This window comes from Colletes gigas, unplaced genomic scaffold (genome assembly GCF_013123115.1).
Source record: "Colletes gigas isolate AHSC1104 unplaced genomic scaffold, ASM1312311v1 Colletes_gigas_Sc00012, whole genome shotgun sequence".
In the NCBI taxonomy this organism is placed as follows: domain Eukaryota; kingdom Metazoa; phylum Arthropoda; class Insecta; order Hymenoptera; family Colletidae; genus Colletes; species Colletes gigas.
This window is the reverse complement of record NW_025106641.1, coordinates 2,091,102-2,106,606: the sequence shown is the minus strand read 5'-3', so window position 1 is coordinate 2,106,606 and position 15,505 is coordinate 2,091,102. Positions and strand designations below refer to the sequence as shown.

The following is a 15,505-nucleotide window of genomic DNA, read 5'->3' as shown; positions in this document are numbered from 1 at the left end:
TCTTCGATCGCTATTTGCGTATCAACTAAGCGTTACTTCCTCCCGCTACATCGCCTTGAGAAGCAGGAGCGACGATAACATCGCCAGCTACTTGTTGCTGTTCAGAAATAACGGAGTTACTCCCCCCGTTATCGGCGATTGCTGACTGGAAATAAACGCGAGAGGCGCGTCTATCGTCGATGCAAACTTGCCAGAGAAGGATTCAAGAATTTTGTAACGAGTGTAGAAGCTTGGAAGAATCCGTTATTAATATCGTACGAAAGTTTCTTGGGGGGCTGCGGAGTAAAGGACACCTTCGATGCGAAAATGGCACTCCGTTGGTAGGTAGCTCGCAGTTTTTGTCGCGCCGTCGACGACGAATTTACGCGGTGACCGCAGTGCCTCGGACAAAAACCATTTCCCGTTCTAAAGGCGACGTAATGGCCGTTTCCATCGCGCACGGTACATTGGACACGAACGTTCCTCCCCCGTTCCGAACCTGGTTTAATTCCGGGTCGAGCCCCGCCGAGTATTCATTTCTCGGAGTTCGTTTAACCCCGCGGAAAGATTTATTATTGTTTGAAAAAGGGCATTCGACGCGCGACCATCGTGGTTTCTCTCCGGTTCCATCGAACATGTCGCATCGTTCGGCCGAAGTTTCGTTCGATGCTCGAACAGAAGGCGGAAACGAGTCCCCGTTCGATTAGGTTTCGCGCAGACCGCGTTTCCGTCTTATCGAAAGCGCGTCTCGTGTTACGGGCGCGAACAACGCGGTCGCGTGTCCACCGATGGATTAATTACGTGCGCCAGCAGCCGGTGGAAACGCGGTTCCGCGGTCACCCGAATGGCTTTCGAACGGCTGAAAAGGCTCCGCAGGAAAAGTGGGAACAATTTATCGGCGTGGATGGCCGAAAACCGAACGAGATTTCTCTCGCGTCGAGCGCTCCGCGGTGGCTCCGTGGACCGGAAACGACTAATCCTGCGAGACGTAACGGAGAGCCGGATCGTAACTTGTTTAGAGGAATTGCTGAAAAGTAAAAATCGCTCGGGTGGACGTCCATGGAACTCCGGCTGCAACGAACAATGCACCGGTTGCTTTTAAGGCTTTCAAGACCAACGTATTTCATGTTCACCTCGTTTTTTTTTTAACCTGACGCGATTGAATTTCGCGCGATCCGAACGGGGCTTGTACCTCTCGCAAATAAATTCGAAACTTTTCGATGGTGTTCGTGAAACTTTAACTTTTTCCCGATGCAACACGGCGTTTAATTCTCTTACGGTCCTATAAATATTATTGTCGTGGAGATATCGGTGGTTCGCGAGCCCCGGGCACGCTTAGATTCGCTGAAGATCGCGAGTTGATAATTTCGCGTCGTTACCGCGAAAACGTGGCATCCAGTGACAAATTGCCGATCGATCCGGTTACCGGTGGCATAAGCAAACAGCCCGTAACTCGAAGAACTTGAAGCACCTTGGTCGGAACTATTAACAGGCTCTCCGACACCGTCGAAGAACAACACGGAAGCGTTTGCATCTCCTTGCCGGCGACTCCCCACCCCCGCTTTTCTCTCTCTCTCTCTCTCGTGCTCGCGTTAATGCTGGATCGCTGAACGGTTTGTTCGCGATCCCTCCCGCGAAACTTCCGCGAACGAAACTTTCCGTTATTAATGTCTCGAGTTTGCCAAGTTCCCTGGCGAGTGATACGCAAACAGAGACGCTCGCTGATGGGTCTTTTTTTCGCGAGATAGAGCGACAGGAGTTGCGCACGACTTTTGAACCGGACTCCGTTTAACGCGCCAGCCGTGCCCCGCCGAGTTGGATCGCCGAATTTATCGCGATGAAATTAATTCAAAACTTTTCCGTTAATAAGGAAAATCATTAGAGCGGTCGTTTAGAACGGGGAAAGGTCGATCGTGGTTTTCAGAATGTGACTAAGTGGTTTCTGAGGCCGCAACGTGACGGAAATTTGGAACGCAGCGTTCTTTTTTGGAGAGCGGGGAGATTAAAACGTCGTGATAAGGGGCACCCGAATTCGAGCAAAGCGTGCCTTTTGTCCGTCGCCTGGCGCCATGTCGCTAAATAACCACTCAAGACAGATAATGGAGGCGCACGCGCGGATTAAGGACCTCCATTTGCCGCACAGCGAGAGGGAAGCTTGACCCAAATTATCAAAGAACGTTACGGGTTCTGGTTGCATCTAAATTCATTCGCTTCTGCCACGCTGAACGAGCGGAATCGCAAAGGGAATAATAAACGACCTCGAGCCTCCTCCATCGTTTAATTCTTTCCTCTTCGATTTCATTAAAGTCGAGAATAGCTCGCGTCGCGACCCGTTGGATAATTACATGATCCGTTAAAGCGGGAACAAAGGATCACGCGTTCTTCGTTACGCCGAAATATTTCGCGAATCCTGCATCGCGATCATCCGTCGAACGTTCCACGGAAATAATTATCGGAGAATGCCAATCGACGAAGAGATTCAATTTCTCCGCGAATGGAATTCCGCCGCGCAATAGCTTATACTTCCGCGCGACGATTCTGTTCTGCCTTCCAACGACGACAATGGAGTATTTCCTAATTGCGTTTACCGTTTCGAACGGTAACGAACGATATATTCCGACGGCGAGATCGCGCCGGACAGCCGTTTAAAATCTAAAATCCGTGGAATCGACATATCCACGCGGACCGGTTTCTCGAAGCGTTTTGAGCAAGAAGCAATTCGATCTATAAATCACGATACGGTCGTTCGTTGCACGTGCCCCGATGACTCGTCGATCATACGATAAATTGTCCGCGAGTGGTCGCGGGAAACGGGAAAAATCTTAAACGAAAGCTTACATAATTCACGTGACTGCTTTATCGGAGTTCCAGACAAAGGGGGGTTTATAGTATTCCGGAAGCTCCAACTTGTAAGGTAATCCGGGACGATGGAATACAGTTAATCGCGAAAGTCCATGCAGCCGGGATCCGAAGAGATTTGTAACCCGAATCTCCGGAGGAATCAAAGCCCGAAATTACCCTCCTTAGCGTCTCGAGCCGTTACATTGTTTTCCAGTTCGTTGCAGCCTCGTTATCAGGAGATTCATCGAAGATCTGGTACGAGGCGAATTGATTAAAATCCAGTGGCGGGAGCAAATAGGCGTGCTCGAGTACGGTGCAGGCTTTATCGAGCTTGGAACACCGTCGAGAGATCCGAGTATGCACGGATACGCTCTCGAGATATGTCCAAGTTCATCCAGCAGCCAACAATGGACTCGCGCGAAGGCGAAAGGAGGAACAGAAAGACTGTAATTTCGCGGCCCGCTGAGGAAGGAATTTCAACGTCGACGAGGCGAATCGCATTTGGATTCGCGATGAAAACGATCGACCACTTAACTACTGTTGTAATATTGAAATTGTATTATCTTTTTTAATAAATTTATTTGACACTGCACAGAAATGTTGTCCAATACTTTTTTGTAGATGAACCTATTAGCTCTCCTTCCATACTAAATTTCAGTGACATACGTTCGCTATTGTGGGAGTGATGGTCGTTTGAAAATTGGAACCCTTCTATGGGGGTTTTTCTCACTTTACGGGGTCAAGGAACTACTTGTCGACATTTTTTTGAATTTCTACATATTCTCCATTAAAATACGCGTCGTTTGCCGCTTGAAACATTAAAATCGTCCAATCCGTTTAGGAGTTATGACGTTTTAAAGATACGCATGAAATTTCAGTGAAACATATCAACGGTACGGTCAGACATCATATTTTTTCAGGAATTTTTTTCTCGAAACTGAGCAGGATTTCGGGGGTATGTATAATGACCAAAAATGAGTGTAATTGACCCCGGAAATTGAAAATAATTTTTCTAGAACGATTTGAAATTTTTTAATTTTGTCGAATTTTTTTCTCGAAACTGAGTAGGATTTCGGGGATATGTGTAATGACCAAAAATGATTGTAATTGACCCCGGGAATGGAAAATAATTTTTCTAGAACGATTTGAAATTTTTTAATTTTGTCGAATTTGTTTCTCGAAATTGCGTAGGATTTCAGAGGTAAGTATGTTCATATCACGATGACACGATGATATTCCATCAGTGTTTTCCGAACACTATCACTTTGTGACGTTTCGCCCTTTGTGGAAGACAATTTAACAAATTACTATGCCCCAGGCTGTCGCAACATGGCAGTATACTACTGTTCCATTCCATTACAACTAATCTTAAGCTATTTACAAATGATGTTCTCGGTGCCGTTGTATCACACCTATTTCAAAGAGCTGTCTGCTGGTATTATTATAATTTGTGCGCGGGAACAATGGTAGTTACCTTTCAGTTCTCTTTCACGACCATTTCTCGATCGTTTTACGGAAATTCAGTATAGATTTGCTAGAAGCATTTGTCCGTGGTGCAGTAAAGTGCAGCGAGACGCGGAAAAGGAACGTCTTTCCCAGTGAATCAAAGTCGTCCTCCGGCCGTACCACGTATTTTCGCCTTCGGTACGTACATATCATCGAGAAACAATACAAAAAAATAAAAAGAAAGAGGAAAAGAATCGTCGAACTCTCTCGAGAAACCGTCAAACCGAAAGATTTGATTTGTCTACCGCGCTATAGACTCGTCGTCGTCGCCTCGAGAAAGATTGCTTTCGATTCCTGGGGGCAGGGGGGGGGGAGAGAATCTTGAGGGACTTCTTTCAGCCCGTCAGAAGTAAACTCGATCCGGCTGTTATCCGTTTAAAGAAAATAGAGGAAAGTCGAAATTCTGATTCGAACAAGTTCCCGGCACTCGCGGGGAAAATCGATGGCGCGGATTGAAAGAATCGAGAAGGGACCTTGAATCCTCGATGGAAAGCTTACGAGCTAAACGGACGTTAAACTTCTCGAACAAGTACCATAAAACGTTCCCCCGAAAAATATAAATCGCACAACAGGGCGGGCAACGAGCCCCACGGTGCACGATCCGCCCTCGAGTGGGAAAAATAGAAGGAGGAAGGGCTCTCGACGAAGTCCGCGACAAACTGCACCACTTTAAGCTCTCGGAGTTCCGCGAGTCGATTGGCAATTTCGTGGAACTCGAGCTCCGCCCGCGCCGTAGGGGACCGGAAGTTCCACGGCGCTCCTCGTCGGAACCCTCGCGTGGGTATTGGCGGCACGAAGTTGCCGTCGGGTGTTTGTAATTGCCGGGGCTGCGAGGGAGCAACAATCTCGAGTACACGCGCAATGCTGTTTACCAACACCGGCCGCGACGATAACATCAACCGCGAGACGATCCACCGTTTGTCCAAGGCAACGGGACAAGAGACCACACGAGGTCGAGAAACTAGGGAAACCGTTCGAAGGGTGCGTTAAACCACCACGAACAAGGAACCCACACGCCTGGCCACGTGTTTGCTTTACGTTAGGGCTTGTCGGGATAAAGAATAGCTATACCATAAGTTATTCTCGAAGCGAAGACACCGTAAGTCCGCTGGGTGAAGCGAATCAGATTCCTCCGCCCTTAATTGCCTGCTCCCTTTTCAAACAGAGGCTTCAAACGAGCCACGAGACGTTAACATCGGTGGCAAGTTTGAGTAAATTCGCTCATGCATGCCCGCAGAGAACGGACGCGAGTCACAGAGGTCGAAAGACAAGAGATATGGCAGCGGAGGAAGACGTTAAGGGGCTGTTGAGAGAGCAGGTTTGGACAAGGGCGTAACAAAGAGCCAGAAGGGTCCACCGGCGATGATTAATACGTTATTCGCGAGAGGAAATTCAGTTAGAAAGTGTCGTTTGCACGGAGGTTCGTATATAAACCATCCCCCAGGACGCTGTTCATCTTCCTCGAGGAGACAATCCGAGAATCCGGGGGGCTGTTATTATTCCAGTGAAAACATCATCCCGATTTATTCCCATTCTGTTCGACGGCGCCATTTTTTCCTACTTTGGCCCGTATAAATAGGAAAGTTGCGGATGGGGATCGTCGAATCAGGAATATTCGAATACGTGAACTAGGGTCGATCGTAAAGTTTATTCGTCCGATCGGAGGTTTACGAGCGATCCCACGATTCACCGCAAAACATTTTCATGATCTAAACACTCCCTGCTGGTAATTCCGCGACACGATCGATCTCGATTTCCTTCTGGTCGTTCACCCTATCGGGTTGCATTTATCGAAATCGAAATCGAAAGCGAAGCGATCCGACGATCGATTATCATTTTCCGAGTATCGGGGCAAAAAGACATCGCGCAAAGACCGATCGAGTATCCGGTCGGGGGTGGTTCGGGCAGATAAAATGACGTTGGGAACTAATTCCAACGCAAATTGGAGAATGTCCGGGGTAGCCATTCGTTACCCAGAACAAATGGCCGTATTAGACACTTCGCTCCTCGCCCTCCTCGGGATTGCAGTTTCGCTCACGAGAGAAAAACCCACCTCGCTTCATAAATTGAACGTCCCCTCCGCCTTCGCGTGCTATGTGTACTCACGGCAGCCCCGGCAAATGGCGTACGGCTTAAAGTTCGAAAGGGCTGAAGTTTCGTTCCCGCGCGATGTAAAACGCCGCGGGAACTTTCGCGTTCCGATTTGCGTGCTGCAGGCCGGAAACTGTTCTAATTCCAACTTTCTAATTCCGCGGCTATACCGAGGTAATGACCCTGTGTACACGCTGCCAGGAATACTGCTCCCGTTATGGGTTCACGTTCGCGCTTCCACGGCCCTTCGATAACCCCTCGCGGATCTGTTTTCTCCGAATCCCTTTTCATCAACGAGTGCACGTATCGGGTCATTCTGTATCGGGGCGCAGTACTTTAAACGTAGCTTTGAATCCCGTGAAAAACTGTGATCCCTTTGTCGATCGATAACCCCCTGACATTTTTCGATAAAGTCATTATACCGTTACTGCAAACCTTGTATGGATTTTCCATTAAAATGTCATTCGGCGGTGTTTTTGGAACGTTGATATTTTCAATTTCGTTACCCGTGCAATTTTTTCCTTCAAAGGGACAAAGCCGACTGTCTCTGCATCCCCTAAACGAACATCGTCGATCTCGAAACACGGAAAACATACCGACGACGGGGGGGATTCGACTGGTTCGTCGAAAACTGAAACCGCGCCGAGCATCCTCTGTTTCGCAGTTGCAACAAAAGTTTTCCAATCGGCCGATTGATTTTCAGTGTTCGACTCGATCAACGTGCACAGTGTCGAGTAGTTGCCACGGTCGAAGGCACTTCGACGGCAATACCGTCTAAGTGCATCCGGATCGCGATAAATCTGATGCGCCCGGGCCGCGCTATCACGCAAATTGACCTTAATAGCGCTCGATATCGGGACGCGTTAACGAAGTGACGCGTATTAAAATTTCAAATGACCCGACGGGACTTTTATTCGGCCACGGCCGCCTACGGACACCCCGATCAAACACCGCCGTTTCGAAATTACGGGTCGTTCACCCCCCGCGTGATCATTAATTCGGTTCGTCTTGAGCACCGGGGCTTCGTTAAGCCCACGCTCGCGATTACGCTTTGTTGATCGAGCAACCGACGAACCGAGCTCCGTCAACTTTAAGCCCCTCTTCCGCGACCCAGACGCCTGGGAAGCACAACAATGTTACAGCTACGATATATAAAAGCTTGAGAAACAACGGGGAAAAGTAACAGATAATTAAATAAATAGGGTAGAATTTATTTCGAATAAAATCGCAGGAATTTTGCGTCGAACCCTGTGAAAAGAGAACAGAGAATCGCGTTTCAAACGAATGAAAAAATGCTTTTGACGGCCAGGTTGGACCGGTGTGTCGTTTCGAGCGATTTTATCGATTTGAAAGAAAATGGTCGCGAGCGTGAAAAGGCGAAAGAAACAAAAAGTATAAAGGCAAGGTTTTACCCATACTGATTCCAGAGCTGGATTGATCCTCGTTTTTGGCACCCCAGCAGCCGGCCAGGTTCAGCGCCAACAGCGGCCTCTCCTTGAGCAGCTCCGCGACCGAGGCCAGGCCCTCGCATCCGCACCCCAAATGGGGCAAGTGCAGCGCTTGCACTTGAACGCAGCCACGAAGTGCATCGCAGACCTGGGACACTTGTTTACCGGACAGATTCATGTCGAGTACCAGCCGCGCCAAGCTGCTCGACGCGTGGCTCAGTCCACGGCAAAGGGCGTTCACCACGCACTCCAGCCTGAAACAGCGGATCGATGCACTCTTGTGCGTTACAAACGCTTAACATTCCCGCGCCCGGATTCCCCGTCGTTTCACGCCCGGCCGAATCGAATTCCGCGCGATCGGTTCGCAAATTCGGGAGATCTCGCGGACGGAACACGGTCGACGTAGCCAAAGTTAAGGAAGCGTTGCAGTTTTCCTGCCAACGTATCGCAAGCATAGCAGTTTCCTTCATCAGTGGCTGCTTGACATACTGCTACCGATACGCGGAACTGCAGCGGTTGCGAAACGCCGACGAAGAAGCTCAAAATGTGGCCGGCATTCGCGGATCAATAGGAACAAGTTTGACAGGAACGACCTACATACCCGGGTCACCGGGTCGTGGACTCTTGAAAAGACCTTTGGAAGTTCCCGTCCGTTCGCGTGGACGCGAATCTGACTCGAAAAGAAGCGTGTCTCGATCGTTCCGGGATGGAAATTTGCTCGTGGGCGCGAGACCCGCGAGTCTCCCGGTGGATTTATGCATGTATAATGTTCACTTGGCTGTCTATTCGCTATTATTTCGAGAGGCAACCGTGCGTACGCGCGCAACGGTTGTTATGCAAAAATCGAGTGCAGTCGGTTCTCCTCGGGGAATCGCAAACGAGTGTCTAGATTTTCTCCGACGTTACACGCTCGCCGGAATGTCGGCGCATGATTTTTATAGCCAGCGATAAGCAACATGGCGGCGGGGTTCGGGATCAAAAAGAAATTTTCTACCCCCTCCCGATACGCTAACCAAAAAATCGTTATCGCCACTCGCAGCGTAAACGCAAAACGAGCTCCGCCTCTTTCGCAAACAACGCGCGCGTACGTTCGGAAAAGCGCTTTTGCTCCACATCGATGCAAATAAAAGCCACCGAATATTTCTATTTGTTATAATTTTCAAAAATATCGAGGACATCTCTGGCCAAAATGCTACCCTTGGTTCTTGATCCCCGTTTTTCACATCGACGAGGAGTTTAGGTTTGAATATCGCGAAACCGTCTGACCAAGCACGACCGCTATCACTTCCACGTGTACCGGACAGTGGAAATATTCCGTCACGCGTCAGTCACTGTTCCCGCGTTTGACGCGTTCAATCCCGGCCAGGATTTTACGAAACGTGGATCTTCGTCAACGTCACCGATCCAGGTCGACCGGGTCCAAGTTCCGCGGAACTTGTCGACGACCACTGTAGACGGTATTTTAATAAACCCTGCGGTAGGCGACCATGCATCCGGGGGTAGTTAAAAAGCTTGTTTCAAAGCACCGCGAAGTTGCCTCGCGGTGGAGAACCTTTCCCGTCCGTGCATTCGTAAGTTTGTTATAAAACTTTTCCTATCCCTCGAGAGATATCCCTTTCTTGCAGGGCGCGGAGCACCGAGGATTCTTATTATTTAAACGCTGCATTAGCGTGGCTCGCAACGCGGCGTTTGCCAAGAAGGGGAATCATGTCTTGCTACGAGCAACAAATTTATCTGTTCCGAAGGGATCGCGGAATCGCTGTTACGCGGGTGTCTTGAAAATAATTTGCGAGCCTCGGATCCGGTGTTTTCGAACGGTCCCAACGGAGAAGAAGCGAGAAAAATTATGAAACCCCCAAGTTCACGAAAAGTTTCGAAGCGAGTATTAAAGCGAAAGAAACAAGACGCGAACCACGAGCGAAGGACGGAAGGAAGGAAGTCGAAAGAAGGTCCGAGGGGTAAAAGTGGATGGAGCCGCGAGAGCAAGTCTTCTTATCTGGTCTAGCGTTCGACTATGAAAACCACCCCCCCTACCGCGCGTCCTCCTTAATTTTTCGCCACGGGCCACGACACTGGCCCTTCACGACCCTCGAATGCTCTCCGCGCAAAAAAGCCAAGCTGCCCTTCCATTCTTCCGCGGCATATTGTTCCACCACTTTCTCCGCTCTTTCTCCGCCACGAGACTCTATGCAGCCGCGATCCAACCCCTCTTGGCGGCCGCTCATTGTTAAACTGCTCTCGGTGGCGCGTTCGCGGGGGTGGCGTGCGGTTCGCTGGCGCGGGCCGGCTCGTGCTCTGAATATCGAATTCCGGCCTTTTCGCCACGGGGTCGCGTGTGAAAAACCTCTCCAAGATATATACTTTTTGGCCCCTACCCCCGCCCCAGCAGGAACTTTCCCGGCTGCGAATTTTCACCAGGAAACTTCTCGGGAACCGTCTCTTAGACTCATCGACTTTAACCCTCGTCCAAAGGACTCCGGGTCCACTCTGGCCCGGGGAAACAGTTTAGAAAGTCAATGAGAAATCTAGTAGAGCAATATGAAATTTGATTGTCGAGAATCGTATATGCAAGTGCACAAGTTGTTTGTTAACGTTACGGTACTACTTGCGAACTCTAGTACCGTTAAGAGCAGTCCGTTGTTTCACGGTTCCTTCGATTTTCCTCGCGAGAAACGTATCAAACCCCGGGCAAGTCAACAAGGTTGTTTCCTTCAACATCATTTGCAATTTGAACGTTGGTTTTCGCTTCGATGGATAAACAACGCCCCCACCGACGCCCAGTGTCTTTTTGCGCTGGGTAAACGCCGCCTCCGGAGTATATAAACAAACTTTCCTGGGTCTGGGGGATCGGGAGAGGGGCGCGTATTCTTCGTTTTGGTTTCATCGCGGCGGTGCACTTTAAAACTTAGTCCCCCGTTAATATTCAAACCCTCGAAAATCTGTTTACGTCTCCTTTGGCTCGAGGAATACAACGATCGACGATCGATGAACATTTTAGCCGAGTTTTTAAGGGAGAACCATAGTTGAACCAATTTTTCATTTTTCCTCCTTACGTGGGTTCTACCCGCGGGGCATCGATTCGCACTAATGGTAGGTTATTCAGAAATTATCGTTGTGGTTCCACGCAATTGGCTCCGGAGTTTCGATTTCCCGCAGCCGAGCCTGTGCTCTCGTTCCGGTAAAAAAAAAGAAGGAAATACTGGAAACCAGGGCTCCTGACACAGCCAATATAAGCGCGCACACAAGAAACCAGGGCAGTTATGCAAATGGGGGCTAGAACCGCCGCCACCACCTTTGCCTGTGCTTCTGCTCCCCTCGCAGCGTAAACACGCTCTTTTTTTCATTTTCCCCGTTCTGCACCCGAGCGACGGTAAATGTCTTCTTCGCTGTCGCGCGAGAATCAAACCAAACGATATCAATTTGCCTTTACAATGCCCAAAAACACGGGCCAAATCGATGAGACCGATCAGCCAAGCTCGAAATATCGAACAACTTGTATCGTTCTTGGTAACGAGTCTTCGAAAGTTTTAACGATCGTAATTAATAAGCTGTAAAATTTATTCCTTTACTTTGGAAACATTGTACCTTTATCGCGCGCAGCGAGCCAGCTTCTCGGGCCAAGTTAAAAAATTGATCTATTTGCGTGTACCTCTTTCCAGGGGCAAACTTTTTTAATCCACTTTCCGATATTGGCCGTGGTCCGCGCAGACGGTCCAAGGGATTTTACCCCGTCAGCGTAACGAGCGTTCCGCTTTAGCCGGCCCTCGAAAAGTTCCCGGCGACGTAATGTTATTGCGTCGGCCGTTGGTTCGCCGAGGGTCGCGTTATTTTAAGGCCGCACAATGGAAGGTTCGTCTTCGAGCCGTGCCCGTCCGGCAATTTCACCGGCTCTCTAACCGTGAACCAAACGTGTCAAGGGCACTCCCGAGATTTTCGCGTGTTTTCCCAGGGATTCGCGCGCGCCCGCCAGCCGGAGGAAAAGCAATAACGACGAGTATCGAGGAAAGTTTTCGGTCCCGCGTCTGTCGTCCCCGGTTGTCCGCGCAAACACAGGGGAATCCGGAGGCGCGCGAAATGAGTTTCTCGTCGCAGGGTGTGCAAAAGTAACGTGAGCACGGTACAAAGTCGCCATCCCCGAACAGGAGAACCGAGGAAGCGATAAATCTTCGTCGAATAACAAATTCTATTTCTGCTCACCTGTCGTGGGCCTTCTCCTCCAGGCACGTGATGACCAGCTCAAAGTCGTTGAGCTTCTTCTTCCCCAGGACGCTCTTCAGATGCCCGGCCATCATCTGCGCCTCGTCGGCGGGGAACTCCTGCCCGAGAAGGGAGGTGATCCTGACGAGCTTGACGCTCTCGTTCCCAGCGAGAGCCTCGAAGAAGTCGTCCAGGTACCTCGGATCGGAGGCCCTCTCGACCTGGAAGACCACCTCGAGAGCCTCGAGGGTGCAGGCTGGGCTCTCGAGGATCCTCGCCCAGCCCTCGAGCTCCAAAGGCGAGGTGTGAACCAGAGGCGAGGGTGGCCTCTCGTTAGGGGCTGGCCCGAATCCAGGCCCGGCGCCCACCAGCCTGCAAACTGCGGATATGTTCCCGTCGGAGGCACCGGCTGCCTTCAGCAACGAGAACACGGCTCTCGGTGGCACCTCCAGCGGGCAAAGCTGATTCAGAATCAGATGCGTTTTCGGCCCCAGTAGTCCGGCCAGGTGGCTGATAATGCCCGACGGCAGGCCCTCCAGCTCTCTGCGAAGGATGTTCGCGTACTGGGCGACCGAGGTCAGATAGTAGGCGGCTAGAAACTCGGCCACCGCGGTGTGGATCGGCGTGTAGAGATCCGGTTTCCGTCTCTGCCCGAAGGTCAGCCCCTTGGTCAGGAAGCCTAACCTGGTGACCTCGATACCGCCGCCGCGAGCCCTTAATTCCGCCTCCGTGTAGCAACATCTGCCTTCCCTGAGCGCGGCCAGGGACAGCTTCCCAAAGTCCTCGAGACGCTTTCTACAATGGCCCGGGATCTCCTCGTTATAGGGGACCGGTGGGTCCAAGCTCCTTTTTACGACGCACTTCACCGCAGCTTGAACCAACGCGCTGGTCTCTGTCGGCAAACTGCCCGAGTCCTGGGGAAACAGCACGCCATAGTTTCAACTAACAAGTCCGTTTTACGACCTCTGACATTTTTACGTTGCCCTCCGGGCGTACAAAGACTGTTTTTAATATTATCTCTTAACAAATCGTACTCGAAATAAACAATGGGGTGGGGGGTTAATTCTACGTGCAAAAATAAGTAGAAACGATAGAGTAACATTTTTTTGTCCGGGGCCTCGTTTTCGAGAAATCGACGTCGACGAAATCAAGTGGAACAAACACGATATTGGTCGGACGCGTCGGACTAATCTCAGACATTACTACTTGAATTCGATAAATTCTTTAAATTCGTGTATCTTGGAAACGGGGGCTCGTACGGAAAATTGTTATTCGTTCTTTTCGGCGTATTATTCGTGGGAAAACCCTTTTAGTAAGGAATGCATACCTGGTATAGACAACAGAGCATGATCCAGCCGAGCGGATGCTGGCCAAGCTGCTTGACGGTTTGCGGCTGAATGTTCAGAGCCTCGAGGAACTCGCAGGCCTTCTCGGCGATGTCGTTGTGAATGAAATACGCGACGCAGAGCCTCTCGACGTGCGGCCATTCGAGGCCGGCAAGATGAATCCTCCTCTGGACGAGCGGCGACAGGGCGGCCGAGTTGCTGGGCGAACAAGTCACCAGGATCCTCGCGTCCGGGAACAGGCGTCCTTCCAGGAGGTCCAACGCGTCGCCCAGGGACGCTCTGCCGCCCACGCACTCGTCGTAGCCGTCCAGGACGAAGAGAACGCGATCCTCCATGAGGTGCAACGTGCGCCAGACTTGGGCAACGGCGTCGCCGATCGCGGCCGTCCTGGGGAACAGCTCGCGAGCCAAATAACTCAACACCGGACTGCCTCGAAGCTCACGAAGGGGCACAATGAGGGCCAGGACAGGACCATCCCCTTGGATCGCCCACTGGTGGAGCAGTCGAAGACACAGAGTCGTCCTTCCGCTTCCTGGACCACCCTCGATCGCCACGCGCCGCGGAGCTTCAGATATCGTCCCATCGCTCAACTGAAATCCAAAATCAATGACAATAGTCCCTTTATTTAACCCTTCTCCTTATTATCGAATAATGCAATGCCCTTATACAGCCAGAATAGACACGTCAATCGACACAGACTTGTTGCAGATTCCTTTTGAGGTAACGCCCAACTATTTTCAGGAACGAGTTTAAATATACGTTTCCCCGGTAAGAGTACGTTGGAGAAATCGATACGTTGCGTGACAGTGAGTAAGATCTCCGGAGTGGTTAGGTCGGAGAAACGGCCGTTCCGTCGAACGGGGATTAGTGGTTCACGCGGGAGGAACGAAGTTCTAATTGGTAGCCGGCCAGGAATCAGGAAACCGAGAAGTATCCGAGAAGCTGGTCACGAAGCCGCTAACTCTTCTTCTTATTGCTGGTCTAGTTGTCTATCCGCGACGAACGAGCTTCCGGTACACGGAGAAACCGCTCGTAATTCATCGTACGGACGCCGGTCCTCTTGTTTCCCCGGGAATTCAATGGGCATCGCGTGCGAGATTCGTTAAGAAACAATAAAAACGACCAACGTATAAAAACGCGTCGCCCCGGCGAACGAACGCGTAGCAATTAACGGTAAAACAATGCCGGGTATCTCCGCGCCTCCGTTTATCCGGGAATCCTACGACGCGTGCACCCGAGCGCCGTTTCGGAACTCCGCTAACGAGACTTTTCGCGACTTTTAATTGCCCCGCCGGGCACGATTTTTGGGTTCGTCGGGTCCCGTAACGAATAAAGAACTTTGCCAGAAAATATTCGAACCCCCCGTCGAACGTCGCCGCTCGGTTCGGCGGCGGCGATTTAATCAGCGAAATTGTTTTGTTTTATTATACGAATAACGCTTTGTGCGCCGACACGCGTCCGTCCATTGTTCTCCTCGAAATTTACTGCTCGTTGCCTTTGAGGCACGAACAATATACGCGCTAGAAAATCGTTGAGTTCGGCGAGATACAACTGGTTCCGGGCGTCACCGATCGATTCGACGCCGGGCGTCGCGTCGCGGCGATGCGTCTTGCTTACGGAACAGATTACCGCGAACAGAGTCGCGTGCCTCGGCTTCTACTCGGCTCGCGTAGATTACGATTATCGACCGTGACGTCCCGATTGTTTGCCGGGCGTCGTGCCGATCATCCGTCACGGCGTACGACCTCGTTAACGATGTTGGGCGTACGTGATCTGCTACTCCAAGACGCCCGGAAGCGGACGCCCGATCGGCTCAACGTCGGCTCTCCTCGAAGACGAGTCGATAAGTTTGAAAGGTGGACGGCGAATCGATTATACAACCAGGGATCTAATATTATCGTAGACGTTATCTCGAAAAGCCTATTATAAAGGGATCCATGCAGGCCTCTGATGGTTCGATAGGTAGTTGTTTCGTCTCAGGAGACTCTGCAGCTGTGATTCTGGACCCTTTACGGTCTATTACTTGGTCCCTTCGGAGATCACGATACGATTCCCCCGGTATACTATTACTCCTGCTCTCTTCTTGTCCCGGCTAAC

The 15,505-nt window shown here is 50.7% G+C and overlaps 2 protein-coding genes across 3 annotated transcripts in view; both read right to left on the bottom strand.

Moving 5' to 3' along the window:
- The window catches only part of LOC122399088 (JNK1/MAPK8-associated membrane protein), a 760,891-nt gene that overhangs the window by 512,285 nt on the left and 233,101 nt on the right, over positions 1–15,505 (bottom strand). The gene's annotated exons all lie outside the window — the stretch shown is intronic.
- The window catches only part of LOC122399067, a 128,388-nt gene that overhangs the window by 18,451 nt on the left and 94,432 nt on the right, over positions 1–15,505 (bottom strand). The window contains exons 4-6 of the mRNA XM_043399437.1: positions 13,390–13,998; positions 12,063–12,976; positions 7,830–8,119 (exon numbers count right to left, since the gene is read on the bottom strand). Coding sequence (XP_043255372.1) covers positions 7,830–8,119; positions 12,063–12,976; positions 13,390–13,998 — 1,813 coding nt within the window. The remainder of the gene's footprint in view (positions 1–7,829; positions 8,120–12,062; positions 12,977–13,389; positions 13,999–15,505) is intronic.